The sequence below is a fragment of the Megalops cyprinoides genome, chromosome 2 (genome assembly GCF_013368585.1).
Source record: "Megalops cyprinoides isolate fMegCyp1 chromosome 2, fMegCyp1.pri, whole genome shotgun sequence".
In the NCBI taxonomy this organism is placed as follows: Eukaryota; Metazoa; Chordata; class Actinopteri; order Elopiformes; family Megalopidae; genus Megalops; species Megalops cyprinoides.
In genome coordinates, this window is record NC_050584.1 from 63,060,359 (window position 1) to 63,078,418 (window position 18,060).

General features: G+C 44.6%; 2 protein-coding genes across 5 annotated transcripts in view; one reads left to right on the plus strand and one right to left on the minus strand.

Moving 5' to 3' along the window:
• The window catches only part of impact (impact RWD domain protein), a 47,748-nt gene extending 41,966 nt beyond the window's left edge, over nucleotides 1-5,782 (minus strand). For all 3 annotated transcript variants that reach the window (XM_036522620.1, XM_036522619.1, XM_036522621.1), the window contains exons 1-5: nucleotides 5,487-5,782; nucleotides 4,928-5,056; nucleotides 4,766-4,818; nucleotides 4,274-4,336; nucleotides 3,573-3,658 (exon numbers count right to left, since the gene is read on the minus strand). In XM_036522620.1, the coding sequence (XP_036378513.1) occupies nucleotides 3,573-3,658; nucleotides 4,274-4,336; nucleotides 4,766-4,818; nucleotides 4,928-5,056; nucleotides 5,487-5,528 (373 nt within the window). In that variant the 5' untranslated portion in view covers nucleotides 5,529-5,782. The remainder of the gene's footprint in view (nucleotides 1-3,572; nucleotides 3,659-4,273; nucleotides 4,337-4,765; nucleotides 4,819-4,927; nucleotides 5,057-5,486) is intronic.
• A 345-nt stretch (nucleotides 5,783-6,127) lies between these two features.
• osbpl1a (oxysterol binding protein-like 1A) overlaps nucleotides 6,128-18,060 on the plus strand; it is a 44,741-nt gene continuing 32,808 nt past the window's right edge. For both annotated transcript variants that reach the window (XM_036522168.1, XM_036522169.1), the window contains exons 1-13: nucleotides 6,128-6,755; nucleotides 9,680-9,822; nucleotides 10,792-10,877; nucleotides 10,970-11,044; nucleotides 11,673-11,784; nucleotides 12,690-12,775; nucleotides 13,570-13,714; nucleotides 14,255-14,322; nucleotides 14,980-15,024; nucleotides 15,366-15,439; nucleotides 15,569-15,632; nucleotides 16,090-16,191; nucleotides 17,103-17,225. In XM_036522168.1, coding sequence (XP_036378061.1) covers nucleotides 9,690-9,822; nucleotides 10,792-10,877; nucleotides 10,970-11,044; nucleotides 11,673-11,784; nucleotides 12,690-12,775; nucleotides 13,570-13,714; nucleotides 14,255-14,322; nucleotides 14,980-15,024; nucleotides 15,366-15,439; nucleotides 15,569-15,632; nucleotides 16,090-16,191; nucleotides 17,103-17,225 — 1,113 coding nt within the window. In that variant the 5' untranslated portion in view covers nucleotides 6,128-6,755; nucleotides 9,680-9,689. The remainder of the gene's footprint in view (nucleotides 6,756-9,679; nucleotides 9,823-10,791; nucleotides 10,878-10,969; nucleotides 11,045-11,672; nucleotides 11,785-12,689; nucleotides 12,776-13,569; nucleotides 13,715-14,254; nucleotides 14,323-14,979; nucleotides 15,025-15,365; nucleotides 15,440-15,568; nucleotides 15,633-16,089; nucleotides 16,192-17,102; nucleotides 17,226-18,060) is intronic.

The window sequence follows — 18,060 nt, forward strand, 5'->3', positions numbered from 1 at the left end:
CCAGACCAACATTGCGAGTTTCACTGTTAAAGGAAAAGCTTGCTCAGTGTGAAACACTAACTGCAGGCAAGCTAGTTCTTACGGCATAAGAACCGATGGATTCAAGTTTACTAATTCATATAGCTACGTGGAAGCTAACGTTACCATGCATAGACGTGTCTATGTACAAACTGCTCTAATTACACATCATCGTCACGGGCGTGCAGCCATGGCCTTATTGCATATTTACACGACATGACACTGATAAAGTTAATCTGATTAAAGTTATTTTTTTCTGCTATTGTTAATTTGCTCAACAGACCAAGTCCTTAGCAGTTGATAATCTAACGCAGCTTGCTGTAACGTTAACCATATGCTGTAGTTAACGTTACAACTGCGATCTTCAGGGTACATTATACAGGTTGTAGCCATTGCATCAGATTGTCATGAGAAACAACAACAAAAAAACATTACAAAACAAAATTTTACCTGGACGTCCTCTCACGGAGTGCGTAGTCTGCTTCACACATGTGAGATGTTTACTTCCTAGTTTCGGACGCCCGTTCAACGAATAACGTGACTGGCCTACTCAAGTTGACAAGGTAACACGAGCTTTGATTGGATATCACTCTAGCACATTCATGTGACCAGCTAGCGAAATCATATCAACTTTTTATTTGTTTTTCTTCATATATTACGTATTTTAAAATATTTTTGTGCATTTGTGCAGACTGTCAAATTCTACTATGAGCTAACCTTTTTTTCCAGACTTTTTCAAGACTTTCACACAAAATTCCAGACTTTTCAAGACATTCAAGACCTGCGCAAGCACCCTGTAGATGACTTTCATATCTTACATTCTCACATATCTGTCAACATGTCTGCCACATATCTGTTAACGGTGTACAGGTGGATACTCATTGGGCAATTCAGGTGAATCTCTTTGCTCAGCGTTTCAAAAGCAGTGCTGTACCTGGGGACTATACCTGTAACCTACTGGTTATGAACTGTTTCCTAATGTGTCACATCGCTGTCTTTGGCAAATTTAGGCATTACCTCTAAATTTCCACCGCTGTTCTTGGTGAAGACACGACCCTGGTGCCGTGGCGGATGCACAAATCTCATTAATCCAGCTGCATTGACCGACTGTGACAAAAGGACCTGCGTTGAACCCATTGACTACTGCCCACAAACCCACCGATGAGGTCACACTGCTGGATGGCCAGGAAGTGGAATGCCATTTGGTGGAACGCCATTTGAATGAGCACCGCTTTGATTTTAAGTTCATTTCACTGTGCACAGAGCAAAGACTAACGGATGCAGCTGAGATCAGTGATGCGCTTATTGCGGTCAGCTCTGTGCACGTTAACGTTATTTAGAAAATTAAAACTTCACAGCTATTACCACACTGCAACCCACCTGCCTGCTGTCATGCACAAGTCGTGGCCTGATCTCAACGAGGGTTTCTTTTTCAGTTTTTTCCGTTTTCTTTTTCATTTAAACAGAGGCTACACGTACGCTGGGTGATCACATGAGAGAGATTAGCAAGCGGTCAGAGGCAACGGTGCTCTTCAATAACGTGAAAGGACTGCGGCGCTGAACTCTCACAAACATATCCCAGCCTGTGACTCCGAGAGCTGCGGTATTAATCCCGCTCTTAAGACTCTGTGTTCCTGACGTGTTTCCCAGAGATCCGTATCTCTGTACCAATACACATCTTTAATGTTCTGATCCACAAGCAGCACGCACTCAGGCTATCTTTAAGAGGTAAAGGAACAGGCTGAGAGGGAACACAGCAGAACTCATGTCACAAAGAGGACACAGCGTGCATTGTTCATTTCATCCACATAACTGCCGGGATTACATCAAAGGCTGTACACGGAGATCAATAAAGTACAGGCATGCCATCTCCGCCTTAATTACCACTAAGATGAAAGCAAATAGAGATTTTATACCGGGACTTGCTCTTTGGCTGTTCAGAAAGGAAAAGGGACAACAGCTGGAGCCCCTGAGGACTCTACACTGGTGTCGGTTACAACAGTCACGGCCCCAGTTTCACAATGTGTACTGATGCATCATCATGAACCAACAACAAAACCTCCCCTCCAAAATCCTCATCCTCCAAAAGATAATGCATAGCTCTTTGTGGATGAACATTCAAGTTCTATTATTTTTCATATATTACCATTCTAAGGATGAGTAATGTGGGATTTTTTTTTTAATTGAGAACTGTCAAGATAGTGTAATGAATACTGCCATCTAGTGTCTAATTAATGGAGATGCATGACATCCAAAAAGTACTGTGCAGTGCATCTTCAAAAGTGTTGTACTAGGTTCAAAAGCAGATCTCCCCACATTGACCAGTGTGGGACTACAGGCTGGGAATTTCTTTAGTGAGGCAGTGACTACTGTTACGGGTATGCCACATGACGTCAGGAAAAGGGTGCACGGAAGTAGGGGTTAGGGGTCACGTGACGTCAGGGTCACGGGTGCACGAACTTGTGCACCTCAGGTAATTTAAACGTCTATGGCGGCAAGCACAGTCGTCGGGGAATTTGAGTGAGTACCAGCGTACTATATTGTGCGAATTTAGCTGTTGTCTCACTTCGTGTTTAAGAGCAGCTTTAGGTATAAAGTTCGTGAGACGGTGGTGCATTTTTTGTCGAGTTTATTTTCTAGTTTTGTTTTGTTGTTTTGGGTAGGACGGTGGAGCCGGTCTGACGGTCTATTGCAGACTGGCCGGTCCCCACCGTTTTATTTCATTCTTTTGCGCACCGATCTCCAGATCTCCACTTTTCTTTAGTCCACATTACTTTCTTCCCTCTCTCAAACCACTCTTTCTAAAACTCCTGTGCACTGCTATCTCTCCAACTATCTGATCCGTATAAAACTGTTCACCCAGTTCAACTGCAAAGCACTCGCCGCTGCGTCTTCTGCCCGGCTGGATCAAACACGGAAGAGGGAGTAGCCGGGTTGTTGTATTATTATGTGCAGAGTATTTGTCCTGCCAACTGCCCTGTGACTGCCTGTAGTCACCTTTGGCAGGAGTCTGGCCGTAACACTACTGAAATTATATTATTATATAGAACTTACTTATATTATATATAAGTATTATATAGAACAAGCCAGACAACATACACTACGGCTCAAGCCCAGTACCTAAAACACTACACTCCTGCCATCAAATATTGAGGTCCAAAGGGCTGTGTTTTCTTGCTAAAGTTAGAAAATGCACAGCCAATTAAAAAAGGTCAGCAACAGTAAGCATCCATGTGTTGGGGGGGGGGGGGGGGGGGGGGGGGGGGGGGCTGAAGACTGAACACACACCTGCTGTTGAGCGCACCTTTTTCTCCAGAGCTGCCACCCTTTCGGCTCAGGTGAAAGCGTGCCTGCTGGGGACGCCATTGGCCCGCTGTGCCCGCGGTTCTTTTCCCCGCTGCACCTCATCGATTTTAACGAAGCGTACGAAAGGTCGTATCTGATGTGTGTGGTCTGGGCGCCCCCGCTGCTGAATGCAAATCGTTACCCGTAACTAGCGCGATCAATGAGTCTGACTCAATGAGTGAAAGGAGTGCCGATGCGTTTAATCTCACCTGTGTCGGTGGACTGGGACTTCTCCAGCAGGAACTCGCGCACTCTCTCCACCCACAGGTAAAGGATGCTCTCCCCCACGTTCTGCCTGCAGGGAAGACCAAACAGACCAAACAAGGAGGGACTCTCCTATTAATCCCAGTACTGAAAATTAATGTTATGTTAACAGAAAAACCTCAGGGAAAGTGAAGCACCACACAGGATTGCATAAGAAGTTTCTGCTACCACTGGGGCAACCTGGTGAATGCACTTAAAACAGAACTGCAAGAATTTCAATTCTGCTTTCCCTAAGCACACAAATACACGAGCCGATCAATTCTCATTACTTGTTAGACACTCTTTTCTGGAGGGACTTTTGAGGTCAACTAGGCAAGGTACAGTACATTCAAACACGTATCAGAAGTGCAGAAAGAACAAGAGGTGTTGTATGGACCAGCCCAGGAAATGAGCAGCAGTCTGAATCAATGCTACAGTTCAGGCGTAAAACAGCAAATACCTAACACCTATATCATAACACGATAATGTAACATGCACACTCTTACAATGATCTGCCAGAGCAACCTTCATGACAGTGTCCACTTCCTGACAAATAATCACCCATCATCATAACCATAATTGTCTTACTCATAATAATAATAGACAGTTGTGTATTGTTTTGCATATCCTTTAAGAAAGCTTATAATGAATGATAAAATAAACTTACACATATATCTCTTCCAAGCTGTTGGACAGCTTTGTCCTGTCGGGCCCCCGAAGCCATGTGGCACTGCAGGGTAAACAGGCCACAGCGTAAGAAAATATTTATTTTAATATTTTATTTTATATGTTACAGTTCTTATGCTGTCTGATGCCTATTCCTTTAGAGATTCTTTGATGCAATTCTCTGGCTGGGAACAAAGGCAGAAGCATGCACAGATAAAAGGGCCACGCATAGCGTGAAACTCATAACATTTCAGAAGCCTGAAACAAACAGAGAGCCAAAAAAGACGCGTACAAAATGTGAACTCGACATCTAATTTACATCTGAAGTGAAGCGTCCCTCTTCAGGGCTTACGGTGTACTTGCATCTGTGAGATTCTGACAGGTTCACAGGTGGCATCGTGTTTTTTTGTAATTATTTTGTTACAGGCACGTATATGTTGCATCAGTAAGAAACAAGCCAAATACATCGAATCAAATAAACCTCTTTACTTACTTCAGTTGGTAGATGGGGGGCGCCGCGCTCGGGTAATCACAGGGAAGAATAATCTGAAGTAACGTTAGTTCAATAAAGAGGCATTATTATTAACACGCGTGCATCTTTTTGCATTGTGGCCAACACATTTCCAACCGATTTAAATTTATGGCTAATTCTTACCTGTAAACAAACGGTCCATTTTGGCTGCTCTATGTCATCTGAGATTTTGATACAAAATATTCTGGACGCCTCATCAATCACGCACCACTCGTCGCCGTATATCGAGGAGAGAGCCTCGATTTCATCGATCTGAAACAAATGGACACCGCGGAGGTTTTCATGCAAACGGTGCTAATAGGTTAACAATGGCTTTGTTGGCGCTACGCCGTGACTGACGTACGGGACAATGTTGTGATTGAATTGGTTAAACTAAACATGCGGTGTCACTCATCTTGCGGACAGCGATGAAAGGTCAATTTAAACCCCACACTACAAACACAGTGTCAGGTAGCTACGGGCAACGGCTAACGGTTTGACAGGCGATTCGCTTCCAAACGGTACGTTTGAATCCCAACACCTCAGAGCCAGCTAACGTTTCCCAGCTTGGTGGCTACACAGCCAGCATGACACACGCTTTTTTTCCTTGAAAGTTTATGAACTACACTCAGTTGTGTCAGTAATGAAAAGAAACAGCGGCGAGTTTCCACAGATTTCACTCTCGTATGGTGATGATACGTACTTGAGCCTGAAGGTCTCCCACACTGTCTGCAGTAGTAGCCATGCATTACTGGATACCTAGCTAGCTACAGTAAATTAAGCCAAAATACAGTAACAGTTGGCTAGCCAGCTATCTTGCTAATTTAGCTTCCAACGTTTTCCCTTGACTGAGGCAAGCCACCAAAGAAAAGTACTAAACTGAATGCTGGCTAGTATCTAAAAAGTATGGGGGACACGCGATCTACAGAATGAATTTTGTTAATTTAGCTTGTATAAAGTCAATGTAGCGCAGCATGTACAGGGTGCTCCTGCTGCAATCACACACGCCTGTTTCGGTTGCACTCAGTTGGTTTGACAGGTCAGCACGCGCGCACGGCCACGTACCCACGGTTTTACTTCCGGGGCACGGCTGCAGAATCAAACTGACCGCACATACGGTAGATTACAATTCAGTGCTGCAGATATCTAGCATAGCTTTAAATTGATATTTTCTTCATGAGCACTCGAGTATGAAGAAAGCAATACAGTATATTGACTGCATTAGCTATTTTTAATGTCAGCTGTTTGAAAGTAGGCCAACAGCGTTTATTCTACGTCAATAATAGCAGCTAGCAAAATACTTATACTATGTAGCATGAGCTTGCTCGTCTGTGTCGATACACATTCGCCAGCTATTCAGCAAATGTAGCTCTCGATACATTGCCTATTCCATGTTTTTAATGCAAGCGGAATATTTTAGGGATGTTGCTGTCTGCTGCCAGCAAACTGCAGGAGCTTCCCCTATGCACCCCCAGTGCAGGGTATGTGCGCGTGCTCGGTAACAGCTGATTCCCCAAACCCCAGTCTACGTAACATCAACTGATCCCGCTGAGGTGTGCGTAGAAAGTGGTGCAATCACGGCATATTTGCAGTGGCGAGCGATCGGTCATCTCTGGAGAACCAACCAGTTTGCCAGCTCTTGTTTTGGCTCAGAGCTGAACGTCCATGCTATGTGATTGCAAAACACTACGCGTTAGCTCGCCACACGTACTTTTTTTATAAACAGGAAGAGTAAAAAGGCTTAGTGCATCACATGTTGCCTCACGCAAGTTGAGGGAAAACTTTACATTCCAGCCGTACAGTATAGAGCGATAACTTCCGATCACATAAACCCGGAGCAAGTTTCACAGTCACGCTGTGTTTTTGAAGACGGGTGGTTGTTTTAAAAAGCGGACAACTCTGGAACGTTACACTAGATTGGCGAAGACCGGTAGTAAATCAAGTTTTCATGGACATGAGTCATTACTGAGAGGTAAGTCGCAAGTTTTTGGATAACTGTAGACTTATCTCCATAACACCTCACTGGTATAAGTTACGGAAAATCCAGTAAATAATGATTGTAACGACCATCCATCAAAACAGTTTTCTGCTACTGACACCTCCTCTTGTGAAACAGGGTTCGCATTTCGCGCATTTTAGCAGTACTAAAACTGTACATATTGCAAATTGTGTTCTGCGTGAATGGAAACATCGATGTAGTAGTACAATGAACGCAACATCCTAAGATCACAAATTGTAGCACTGACAAAAAGTGTGAAGATACTGCAGTTTACTTGCGGCATGGACTGATTATGAACACGCCAGCAGCTAAATTACGTTCGAAACACTTTTTACATTATACATTTTGCGCGTTCGAAGGAGAGCTTTTGCTCTCAGTTGTGCTTTCTTATTCCATACTCTTGTAATCAGATTTGAAATGAGAAAAATGTTCTTGTTTCAAAAGTTTTCTTATTTAAACAATGAATTACATTCCCGCATACTTTAATAAGCATCAACCTAGTCATGCAACCTAGGCTTGTAAGGGGAGGATTTCCCGAAGAATGAATCCTCTGTTCTCTGTCAACTGTATCTTTGACCATGCGTCTCTCCTTCAAAACTCAGTCTTGTGTCAGAGTGCTGTAGCAGTGATGACGAATGTAAACAGTTGGAATCAAAGGCAATTCCCTTTTCATATGAATTCATCTGTCAGCTTTCTGGAGATAACTTAAATACATTAGTCTGTTGGCCTTTGCAGGCAGCTGACCTCTGCCAAGAGGCATGATTCAATCTTTTTTTTTTTTTTTTTACAAATTAGATTAAAACAAACTGTGTGGTTTGATTTGTATAAATCACACTCTTGCCCTTAACTACTTGCGATATATTGGATTGCTTCTGCCAAGTTTCGCTTTAAATTACCTTCTCTGCCGGGCTGTTTCTCTAGGTATGATGAAACGCAATTTTGCAGAGAAAAAAAAGAAACAGTTGGTTCATGTTCAGGTTGCTTTCCTGAAACTACTTTCAGCAGGAGTTTGCTTTCTTCTTAATGTACGTCTGCTTATTTTGAACATTTTTCTCTAATAATGGAACATGTTGGATGAGTCATGTGAGTGAAGTTTCAAGGAAATGAATTCAACAGGTTTACACTTTCTCATGGGAACTTGGCAGAGACCAGGGAAGTCACAAGACAGTGAAATGTAACTTTTTTTATTATTATTTGGGAAAGTAACAACTTTCAATGAATTATTGTGGTGTAATTGAATTATTGCACCATATGCTATTTGATGAGGGCTCTCTGATAAGGGCATAGCAGTTATCTGATTTAATCAATCTTTTGTTATAAACCACTGACAGACAAAGAACTTAAGTCGAAGATTAACAAGGAATCCATAGAAAATTGACGACTTGGTGATTAAAAGATTTTTTCAAAGATGGGTATGTAAGGTAAATGGTAATATTGTTTCTGAGAACACAAAACAAGATGCCTAACTTGAGTCTGATTCAGTCAGAAGTTTTCATGACTTTTCTCAGTATCTTTGACACCTCATTTAAACAAGTGGTTGCCTGAAAGTCCACTCTGAACAAATCTGGATTAAGAATGTTTTTGATCAGCATGCTGTTGATGACTCAGTGGATTGTTCTGCGTGAGCATCGGTGAAGTTAAAGGAAGTGACCATTTGATTTCACTGTGGCGTTCGCTTCCACGCTCATCGTGACCTCAGCTGCCTCGACGCGTTAAGCATTGTGTTCAGGAAGCATTTTGCAAAAGCTGTTTGTTAGGAAGGCACATGACAAGCAGGTCAAGTGATCTGAAGCTTGAAGATGGCCTGATATATTAACTGAAACCAACTCCAGTATCTTAAGCGCTAATCCCGAGTGACGTTGTCACAAACCTCAAAGGAAACCAGTTAGACATCAGTCTTTGCGAGGCATGCCCAACACTTTCATTGAAGGGGAGTCATGTGCCACCCAACAGTTAAAGGCAACAGAATTCAAATAAATGTTTAAAACTATTTAATGGTAAATCAAGGTTATTATTGTTATTGTAATTACATGTGTTGTTCAGAAATTATGCTGTAAAGAGACATTTTGTCTGAAATTTGTAGAGGTGGGCGTGTTGATTTTACAGACCTGGGTCTGTTAAACCCTTTATAAAAACAATGGAAAGAGAGCCGCTTCCTTTTGTGAATTTCACATTCTCCATGGGAGGCGCGAAAGGCCCTCAGGCCAAATGTCTTCACCTCAAGGCTGATCCTTTTCATCAGGGAAGATTGCTTTATCAGCCCATATCAGTCAGATCTGTTCTGTCTGTGGTCTGGAACTTTAGGGAAGTCTGTGTCATTCACAGAAGTCAGTTGGGAGAGAGAGAGCCTAAACATCAAGGTATGCTTGGTCCTAACACACAGATTGACATCTATGTCGTATATTGCGCTAAGAAAGGCATTGCTGTGTAGTCAAATCGAAAATGTGGTGGTTTTTTTATGTGTCGTGATGTTTTTCAGTGCGGTGAAGTGCTGTGTTAGATTAGATGGGTGTGCTCCAGAAATCTGGAGGATTTACAGGCAAGAATACAAGACAATTTTGTGCTTATATACCGATGACTGTGATTGCAGAATGATACGTTTGGAAGAATGTTTTTTTTTTTTCCACCCCAAATAGATAATCCCCAGATTCATTGTTCCTTACAGGTTGGGGATGGGCCCAGGGAATAAGGAGCTATCCTTATTGTTTAGGCTACAGCATCGTTGATTTAGCACATAGTTGATTTTTTGGAAAGAGCCATGTGCTTCACCTTCTGAATAGCACAACTAGGAATGTTTCTGCAGGGCTCAGTCAGGTTCTGTGACTCTGCTGGCACCTTTCTCTCAGGTGAGATCCACTGCGTGCATTCACCTCTGTCTGCTCTCGGATTCCCCACAGGTGGGAAATCATGGAGGGTCTAGAGGCGCTAGACCCCGAGGAGCAGCTCCTTCACGACGCCAGGAACGGGAACCTGGAGGGGATTCGCGGCCTGCTGCTGTCCATGATCAAGGAGAAAACCAGTCTCAACATCAACTGCAAAGGTAGCTGTCCCATCACCGCTGGGGGCGGCGGCGGTTTGGCGTGTCACTGCAGGATGTCACGCGCTGTGAGCTCACCGTGTTTCTCCAAACGAGGTCCCAAGCTCAGGCGTCTTAAATCACGTGTGCAGTTAACCAAACAAGAGTCTGCGCAGGTCCAGAAAAACCTGCTTCCTGTCGCAGCTTGTAAATCAGCCCGCAGCTGAGTGAGGCAGAGGGGAATTGCGGTTGATGGTGTGGCTGGGCCTTGCTGTAAGGGCAGTGTGGTGCTGGCTGAGCTTGTGGAGAGACAATTACTGTTACAGCTCTGTTCAAGAAGGCCTCAAGGGTATGCAGGAGGCAGACAGCCAGAAACTTCAGATAGAGTCCTTCGTCTGTGGCAGCAGCTGCTGGGATGGCAGTATCTTCAGTTTCTTTGCCTTGCTGTGCACACCCGTATAGGGTATAGAATAGATAAGAACGAATTGAATAGTTTTCAAAGGACCCAACAACTCGTTTTCTGTGAGAATGGCCCTCTGTTGTATAACACGTGTGTGTAGCGGAGCTGAAGTGATTAGCTCGTGTGAGTCCTGCGTAAAGCCTTAGGTAGCGGGTAGCAGGTAGCCGAGTGGTTGCAGCGGCTACGTCACTCCCTCTGAGACCTGGTTAAGTAGCGTTGTCGCCGACAGGCTAACGGCAATTTGCCTTTAGCTCAACTGGCAACGACGCTGGCTTTAAGGGGTTGGCAGCGAGCAGTAAGAACCTCGGTTCGAAACTCGCTCGCTCGCCGACCCACGTAGCATCATATTAAAAACACAACGCAAGATACCACCCGTTACATGTGCAGTGTCCTCACACTTTGCAAGTCGCTCTAGGTAAGAGTGCCTGCTGGGTCACAGCGTGTAAGTGTGAACACCGCGCTGTAAACATTTAGCATCATCGCTTTTCATTATAGTCGCGTAGACTTTAATCTGAAGTGCCTCTTTGCCCCAGGTAAGAGCAAGAGCAATTTGGGATGGACGCCTCTCCACTTGGCCTGTTACTTCGGACACAGAGGCGTGGTGGAGGAGCTTCTCAAGGTAACCACGAGAGGCCTTCCTTTTTTTGGAATTGCTGTCACTGCCTATTGCTGTCTGTCCTGCTCACCGGTCTGTGATTCTTCTATGTGCAGGCAGGGGCTGAGGTGAATTTGCCCAATAACATGGGGGACACGCCTCTACACAAAGCTGCCTTCACGGGGAGAAAGGTACTGTATGCTGCACCTACACTGAAGCTTGGGCCTTTGTTATACTTAGAGCCACCTCTTTCTCATTGGTGGGATCTCTACATGCTGAGAATGATTGGGTGGTGTCCAGTGGGCCATAGTGGCTCAGAATTGGCTCCTGGTGATGTCTGTGCTGATGCAAATATAAATTCCCTTTAATTAAAAAACAGCATTGTTTTCACTGATAAAATACATTCTTGCTGGATCATATGCCTTTATTGTATTTTTTGGGTTTGTATAAAGACACAGCATTAAAACAGCCTGTGGTCCAAGGCTGCCTCTTCCGGCAACACAGGATCAGTAACCAGTGCTGGAAATACGCGTTTATTATTATTATTAGTTTCCTTTGCAGACGTGCTTATCTTGGGCGTCTCACGTAGCCTGCGTATCAGTTTACCGGAGACAGCTGGATGTTTGCGAGAGTTGCGAAGGCTCAAGGAAATAACTGCCGCCCCGTGGCTATGAGCCCAGCTCCCTTACCTTTCCGTTGCAACACACTTCTCTTTCCTCACAATCCAGTGGTGTAACGGCCGGCACTATGGTCTTTCATCTGTCCATTTCAGCTTCATCTCCATGAAGCGCATCTCCATTTTTTCTCATCCTTTTTTAGGAGGTGGTCATGTTACTGCTGCGCTTTGACGCGTGCCCCACCGTTATTAACGGAACGGCGCAGATTCCCAAAGATGTCACTCAGAACGAGGAAATAAGAACCATGTTAGAAGGTATGTCCCTTGGAAATTACGCCTGTCAAACCTATTTGCAAATCCCACGCAAATGGCCCTTTTCAACATAATAATCACCTGGTAACCTATTTGTAAGACCCACACAGAGTGTGCTTTTCAGAAAGCATAATAACCTTGCAAGTTATTTTTAAGCCTTACGTGTAACAGTGCATTTCAATAAAAGTAATTGTCTGGCAATTTTTTTATACATATAGCGAGGAGTTTTAAATGTTCCAAAAAGGGACTGTGGCAGTTTAATAACTTTTGTTGAGTCTCATGATTTTTTTTTTAACTTTAGTGGTGTAGGAGTGTCTCCTGCATCAATCTTTTCAAAAAATAACATTTCTTGAATGTAAAATGCACGCATCTAAGTCAGTGCAAATTTGCATTTTGATAGATTATACCTCCAACCTGTCGATCGCAAATTTTGATGACAGTTACATAAGGAAGAAGAATCTGCGTGCTTTGGGGTTTGTGTCTTGTGTTGTGATACGTAGCATCTTGTGAGTTACAAGCCAGCCTTAATCTGTTACTGCTGCGAGCTGGCAGTGTATTCATGTGAGGTTATTGCATACGTTTCCGTAAATAAGAGATAAAACAAGCAGAAGTATGCTCTTTCACAACAGCGATCCAAAGAACGGTCACATGGTCACATAGTCACATGGTCACACGTTCACATACATGTGATGCCTTTGTGTTATTCTATGTGTTAAACTAGTTGAATGTTTCACATAATGTTTATACAGCCCGGTACGTGTTCGCAAAATTAGTCAACTGGAGCTGAGCGAACATGGCAACAAGTCGATCCAATACAGCAAACGTGATTTGAACACGGCTTTGTCTGATTTTTTTTTTTTAAAAAAGCAATTAAAAACTTGTTGGCATAACGTCACTTTCATCTCCAGCGGCGGAGAGGACAGAAGAGAGGAAGCTGGAGGAGCAGCTTTTGGAGGCGGCGCGGGAAGGGGACACGGCCACCCTCAACCAGCTGGTAAGATCTAGTAGGGGTCAGGTTCCAAACCCACTGCAGCCTTCTGCGTCGGGAAATCCTTGCAGTCGCTGGAGAGAGTGAGAGGCATGATAGGGGTTTGGAGTGGGACTTTGGGTACGGCGGGGAAGAACAGAAGGATCCTTGTAGGCCTTATTAGCCTGTTAGCTGTGTAAATAAATAATCATATAATCATATCAACATTCATATGCATTTTCATCATTCCCCATTTCACATTGCATTATGTTCATGTGGCAGATGCTCTTATACAGAGCAACTTCCAGTACAAAAGAAAAGAAGTGTAGCCATTCAAGTTAAATGAGCAACAGTGTCAGTCCAGGCTAACAACACTCAGACCAGTGTGTGAGAGCATAACACTCTCCAAGTCCTACCACAGGTTAACCTGTGCAACCTGACTAGAGAAGGGAAGCCAAGTATACCACTAATGAAAGCACTACGAGGGACATTGGAACCGGAGTCAAATTCCTTATATATGTAAAAGCATACGTGGCCGATAAAGTCTGATTCTGACTCTCATTCTACCCTACATCAGTCACTATATCAACTTGCATTTGCATGCAGAAATTCTGGTTCATGTTTTAAATATCTGATAGTGATATTCCATCTCAGTTCACATGATAAGGTCCCGTCAGCTAGTTGTTTAACTTAAATGCACCGTGTAGCTCTTGTGGATACCACCCGCAGGAAGGGCCTGAAGCCTGAACAGCTTGTGTTCCTCCTGGCTGCCTCGCGGTGAGCAGTTTTTTTTTTGACGTGCCCCTTTGCCTTTGCGTCAGCTGAACAGGAAGAAGCCCCCCGATCTCGGCTGCGCAGACCTGTTGGGGAACACGCCCCTGCACTGTGCCGCGTACCGAGGGCAGAAGCTGTGTGCTCTCCGGCTCCTGAAGGGCGGCGCTAGCCCCAACGTCAAAAACAAAAACGGTGAAGAGAAATCTCACTTTCTCCATTGGAATTGACTCACTGCTAATAACATCTGTGTTACTTTTATGGATTTTTTTTCTGTATTATGTGTAGAGATGTAACAAGTATTAGCAAGAGAGGTGAATAGATATGGATGAGAAATCAAAGCGCAGTCAATGCGTTGTGGCTTGTCCAGCATTATCAAATTATATATGTTATATGTTATATATATAAATATGTTTTTTTATTCTCTTCATCTCTCCAATGAATACACATTTCACATACATTTGTGTATGCGTGTGTACGCCTTTGTGCATGTTTGCGTGTGTGTGTGTGTGTGTGTGTGTGTGTGTGTGTGTGTGTGAGAGAGAGAGTGAGTAAATGAGTACATGTGTCCATGCGTGTGTTTTGTGATGTAAGAAGAAAGTACACAGGCATTAGTGTTCTGGCTGAGGTTTAAGATATTACGAGTTTGACCTCATTATTGTTCTGCTTAAGTTTCGCGATATTGCTGGTTTGACCACATTTAAGCAGTATTTTCTCGGTTCGACCGCCCCGCAGATCAGACCGCGTTTGACCTGGCCAGCGATGCAGAGATGAAGCAGGTCCTGGAAGGCAACTCGCAGAAGGTGAAGAGTTTTTGTTTTGATCAGTTTTAAGTTTTAGTTTAGATTTATTATTTACTTAAATCAACAGACACACTTACCCCGGGGGGCCCAGCCAGCCCTTTTATATTTTACAGCAGGATATTTACTGAAGTTACTCCGGTTAAGTGGGCTGTTCAAGGGTACAACAGCAGCGCCCCACTTAGCAATCACATCTGCATCCAGCAGTTCCTTACAGCTCACCCGAAATGTATTCCTGCCATGTTAAGTACATCTATCCTATCCAGTTCAATTTTCAATTCAATTCAGTTCAATTCATTTTTATTTGTATAGTGCTTTTTACAACACAAGTTGTCACAAAGCAGCTTTACATTGCTCCCAGGCCTGAGACCCCCTGAGAGCAAGCCTAAGGCAACAGTGGCAAGGAAAAACTCCCTATCAGGAAGAAACCTTGAGCAGAGCCGGGCTCAGAGGGGGAGCCCATCTGCTTCTGGCCGGCACTGGGCAGACAGAGTTAAAGACAAGTTATACAATGTACTTTAAGACATTTAAGATTGATAGACGTTAGTAATCCCAGTAGTATCCCAGTTTAGATGTGTAATTACTTTAATCATCTTGAAGGCCCGATATGTTATGTCTATTTTACAGAATTTGTAACGCCTTTTTTCCCTCCTGTCAAAGGGCATGGCTCGCAGAGTCCAGATGTTTGAAGGCCCTCTGCTGAAGGTAATGTCTCCGTCGATATATTCTGTAACGTACGGCAGAGTGACAGGGCTGCGTTCGCCATACGGAGGTAGAACGGGTTTACCTCGGGTGCACTCAGAAATGATCCGATCATATCCAGCACCTATGGGCCTTTATTCAGGATAACTGTTCCCACCAATTTTGATGCATTTCCCGGGCCCGCAGGGGTCCACGGCCGCGTGATTAGATAACCACAGGAAGCGCGCGGAGGGACGTGAATGTTATTGGCCTTGCGCTATTTGCACCCACATAGTTGTAAACACTCTCCTTGTCCTCGTCTCCCCTCTCTCTCTCCTCGCCCGCCCCACCCCACCCCCCCACAGAGCTCCCGTTTTTTCGGCTGGCGCTCCTACTGGGTGGTGCTTCAGGACGGCGTCCTCTCCTGGTACCCCAAACAGTAGGTCCTCTCCGCCCTCGTTGCTGTTTTTTGGGGGGTTTTTTTGTAACCGATCAGGGGTGCTTTTTGCGTAAGATCTGTAATGTTGTGCTAAGCTGTCTGCCCTCCTTCTCCCCTCTCGCCCCTGAGGTCAGACGCAGCCGCTAACGTTCGCAGGCAGGGATGCAAGCCTCTCACGCAGGCTCACTGTATGGTAAGTGTGGACGTTCACTCACGTACCTTACTTACCTCATACAGCACCACGCATTGCTTTCTGCTCTGTACCATTTGATCATTGCAATTAGCTGTGTGACTAGACCGCTAAAGGAACATAATCTGGATAGCATTACTTGGCTTCCCTTGTCTAGTCAGGTTGCGCAAGTTAACTTGTGGTAGGGCTTTGAATAGTGTTGTGCTCACACACTTCCTACTCTGGGAGCGTTGTTAGCCTGGTCTGACACTGTTGCTCATTCAGCTTGAATGGATACGCTTCTGTTCTCTTAAGCTAGAAGTTGCTCTGGATAAGAGCATCTGGATAATAAATGTAATGTAATGGATAGAATATGATTATATTGGTCCCTCCCATCAAATATATTTTACTGTTGGGGTTTGAAGTGCTTCCTTAATTTAAAATTTTTAAAATAATTTTTCTTCAATTTTTGTTCTTCAAGATCAAAGCCCGGGACAGCTGCTTTTTCACCCTCAAGTGCTTTGACGACAGCGTCCATCACTTTAAAGTGTCCCCCAAGAACGACCCGGAAGGGATGAGAAAAGTGAGCAGTGTTCTTATTTACATAAGTAAATGAGATATGTGTTACATAAGATATGTCATCTTATCATCATATGTCATGCGTGTCATAAAGGAAGCGGCTCATCAGGCAGGTTCACAGTGGTAATATCTGTTACTGTGCTGATTTTATTCATAATATATATGTGAGAGCTAAAATGTGTCAAGGCAACCCACACTTCCTAGCTCAGCACTGCCCTTCCACGACCACAGTCATTGCACTTTGCTCTGAACTGACTTTTGGTCACATAGACACAGGAAGTGACATCACAGCCAGGCTCTCTCTCCAGCCGAGAGCATAATAAGTGTTCTATTGGTCATGCATGACGCTGCCTTGCCTCATTAGGGCCTGTTTATGATATTAAAGCCATGTGAGCATGGCCTCGACCCCCTAGCGTAGGCAATCAGTGCGTTTGGTCTCATCACGCGCCGCACATAGCCCCTGCTGAGACTGTGTGTGTGTGTGTCTGTATGTGTGTGTGTGTGTGTGTGTGTGTGTGTGTGGGTTTGTGTGTGCGTGCATGTGTGGGTTTGTGTGTCTGTGCGTGTGTGCGTGCGTGTGTGTGTGTGTGTGTGCGCGTGCGCGCCTGTGTGTGTGTGTGTGTGTGTTTGTGTGCGCGAGTGTGTGTGTGTGTGTGTGTGTGTGTGTGTGTGTGTGCGTGTGTGTATGCGTGTGTGTGTGTGTGCGCGCGCGCCCGTGTGTGTGTGTGTATGTGTGCGTGCGTGCGTGCGTGCGCATGTGTGTGTGTGTGTGTGTGTACGTGCGTGTGTGTGTGTGTGTGTGTGTATCTGTGTATATGTGTGCGTGTGCGTGCGCGTGTGCGTGCGTGTGCGTGTGTGTGTGCATGCGTGCATGTGTGTGTGTATGTGTGTGTGTGTATGTGTGTGTGTTAAAAGAGATGGCTGGAGGCGATGGAGGAGCACTCGGCCTACAGCACACACTACTGCTCCCAGGATCAAGGCAGCGAGGAAGAGGAGGACGACGTGATGTCAGTGGGGGAGCTGACTGAGTCTCTGCAGGTGAGAGGCGCGTGACACATACCTCTGCCCCGCCCTGTTCCGGGTTTGAGCGGGAAAAACAGGCCATCTGTCAGTGCTAGCAGTGAGTGGTTTATGATTGACAGCTGAGAAATTCCCCAGGAGTCTGGGCTGGAGATGTCTGAAGGCTTATCGGAGAGTGTAAGGGAGGAGAGCGAGGGGGGCGTGTGGCTCTTTGCAGGGGTCTAAGTGCCTGTTTCTCAGAGGGTAAATCAAAGCAGACATGCTCAGCAAAACCTCCTTTCAAGCTGGGAGAGTAATGAATCAATACCGCTGCTTTAGAACACTTTCGAAAAGGACCTTTTATTTTATTTATTTATTTATTCAGCCCTATTTAGATGTAAAACAAAAAAAAATTGAACCTCACCTGCAGAGCAAAGATAAATGAATTTGGAAGTGACAGAATGATTTTTCTTCGTTTTAGAGCTGCAAATAAAAATCTGTTTGGCGGTAGATTTTAGATTAAAGGTGCACGAATATGGAAGGTTCGTTTGTTGATTTTTTTCTTTCGTGTGTTGAAAAATTGATCCTGACACCAAAGGCCAATCTCAGTTGGAAGGGCTCTCTTTGAACACCTGTGCTGTAAATCATTTCGTTCTGCCTTGATACAAGTCTGTGGTGGCGGTAAGTGGGACCTTGCAGGGACTGGACCCACCTGGTATTTCAGGTGTGCACCCTGAACCAGATGCAGGACCCTCTCTGCCACGCCCGCTGCACATGCTCAGTAGCGGCTTCTGCTGTATGCTGTTCAGCCTAGTTCTGTATATGCTGACACCGTTTCTGTTCAGTTTACTGATATTTAGTGTAGCATTACGCT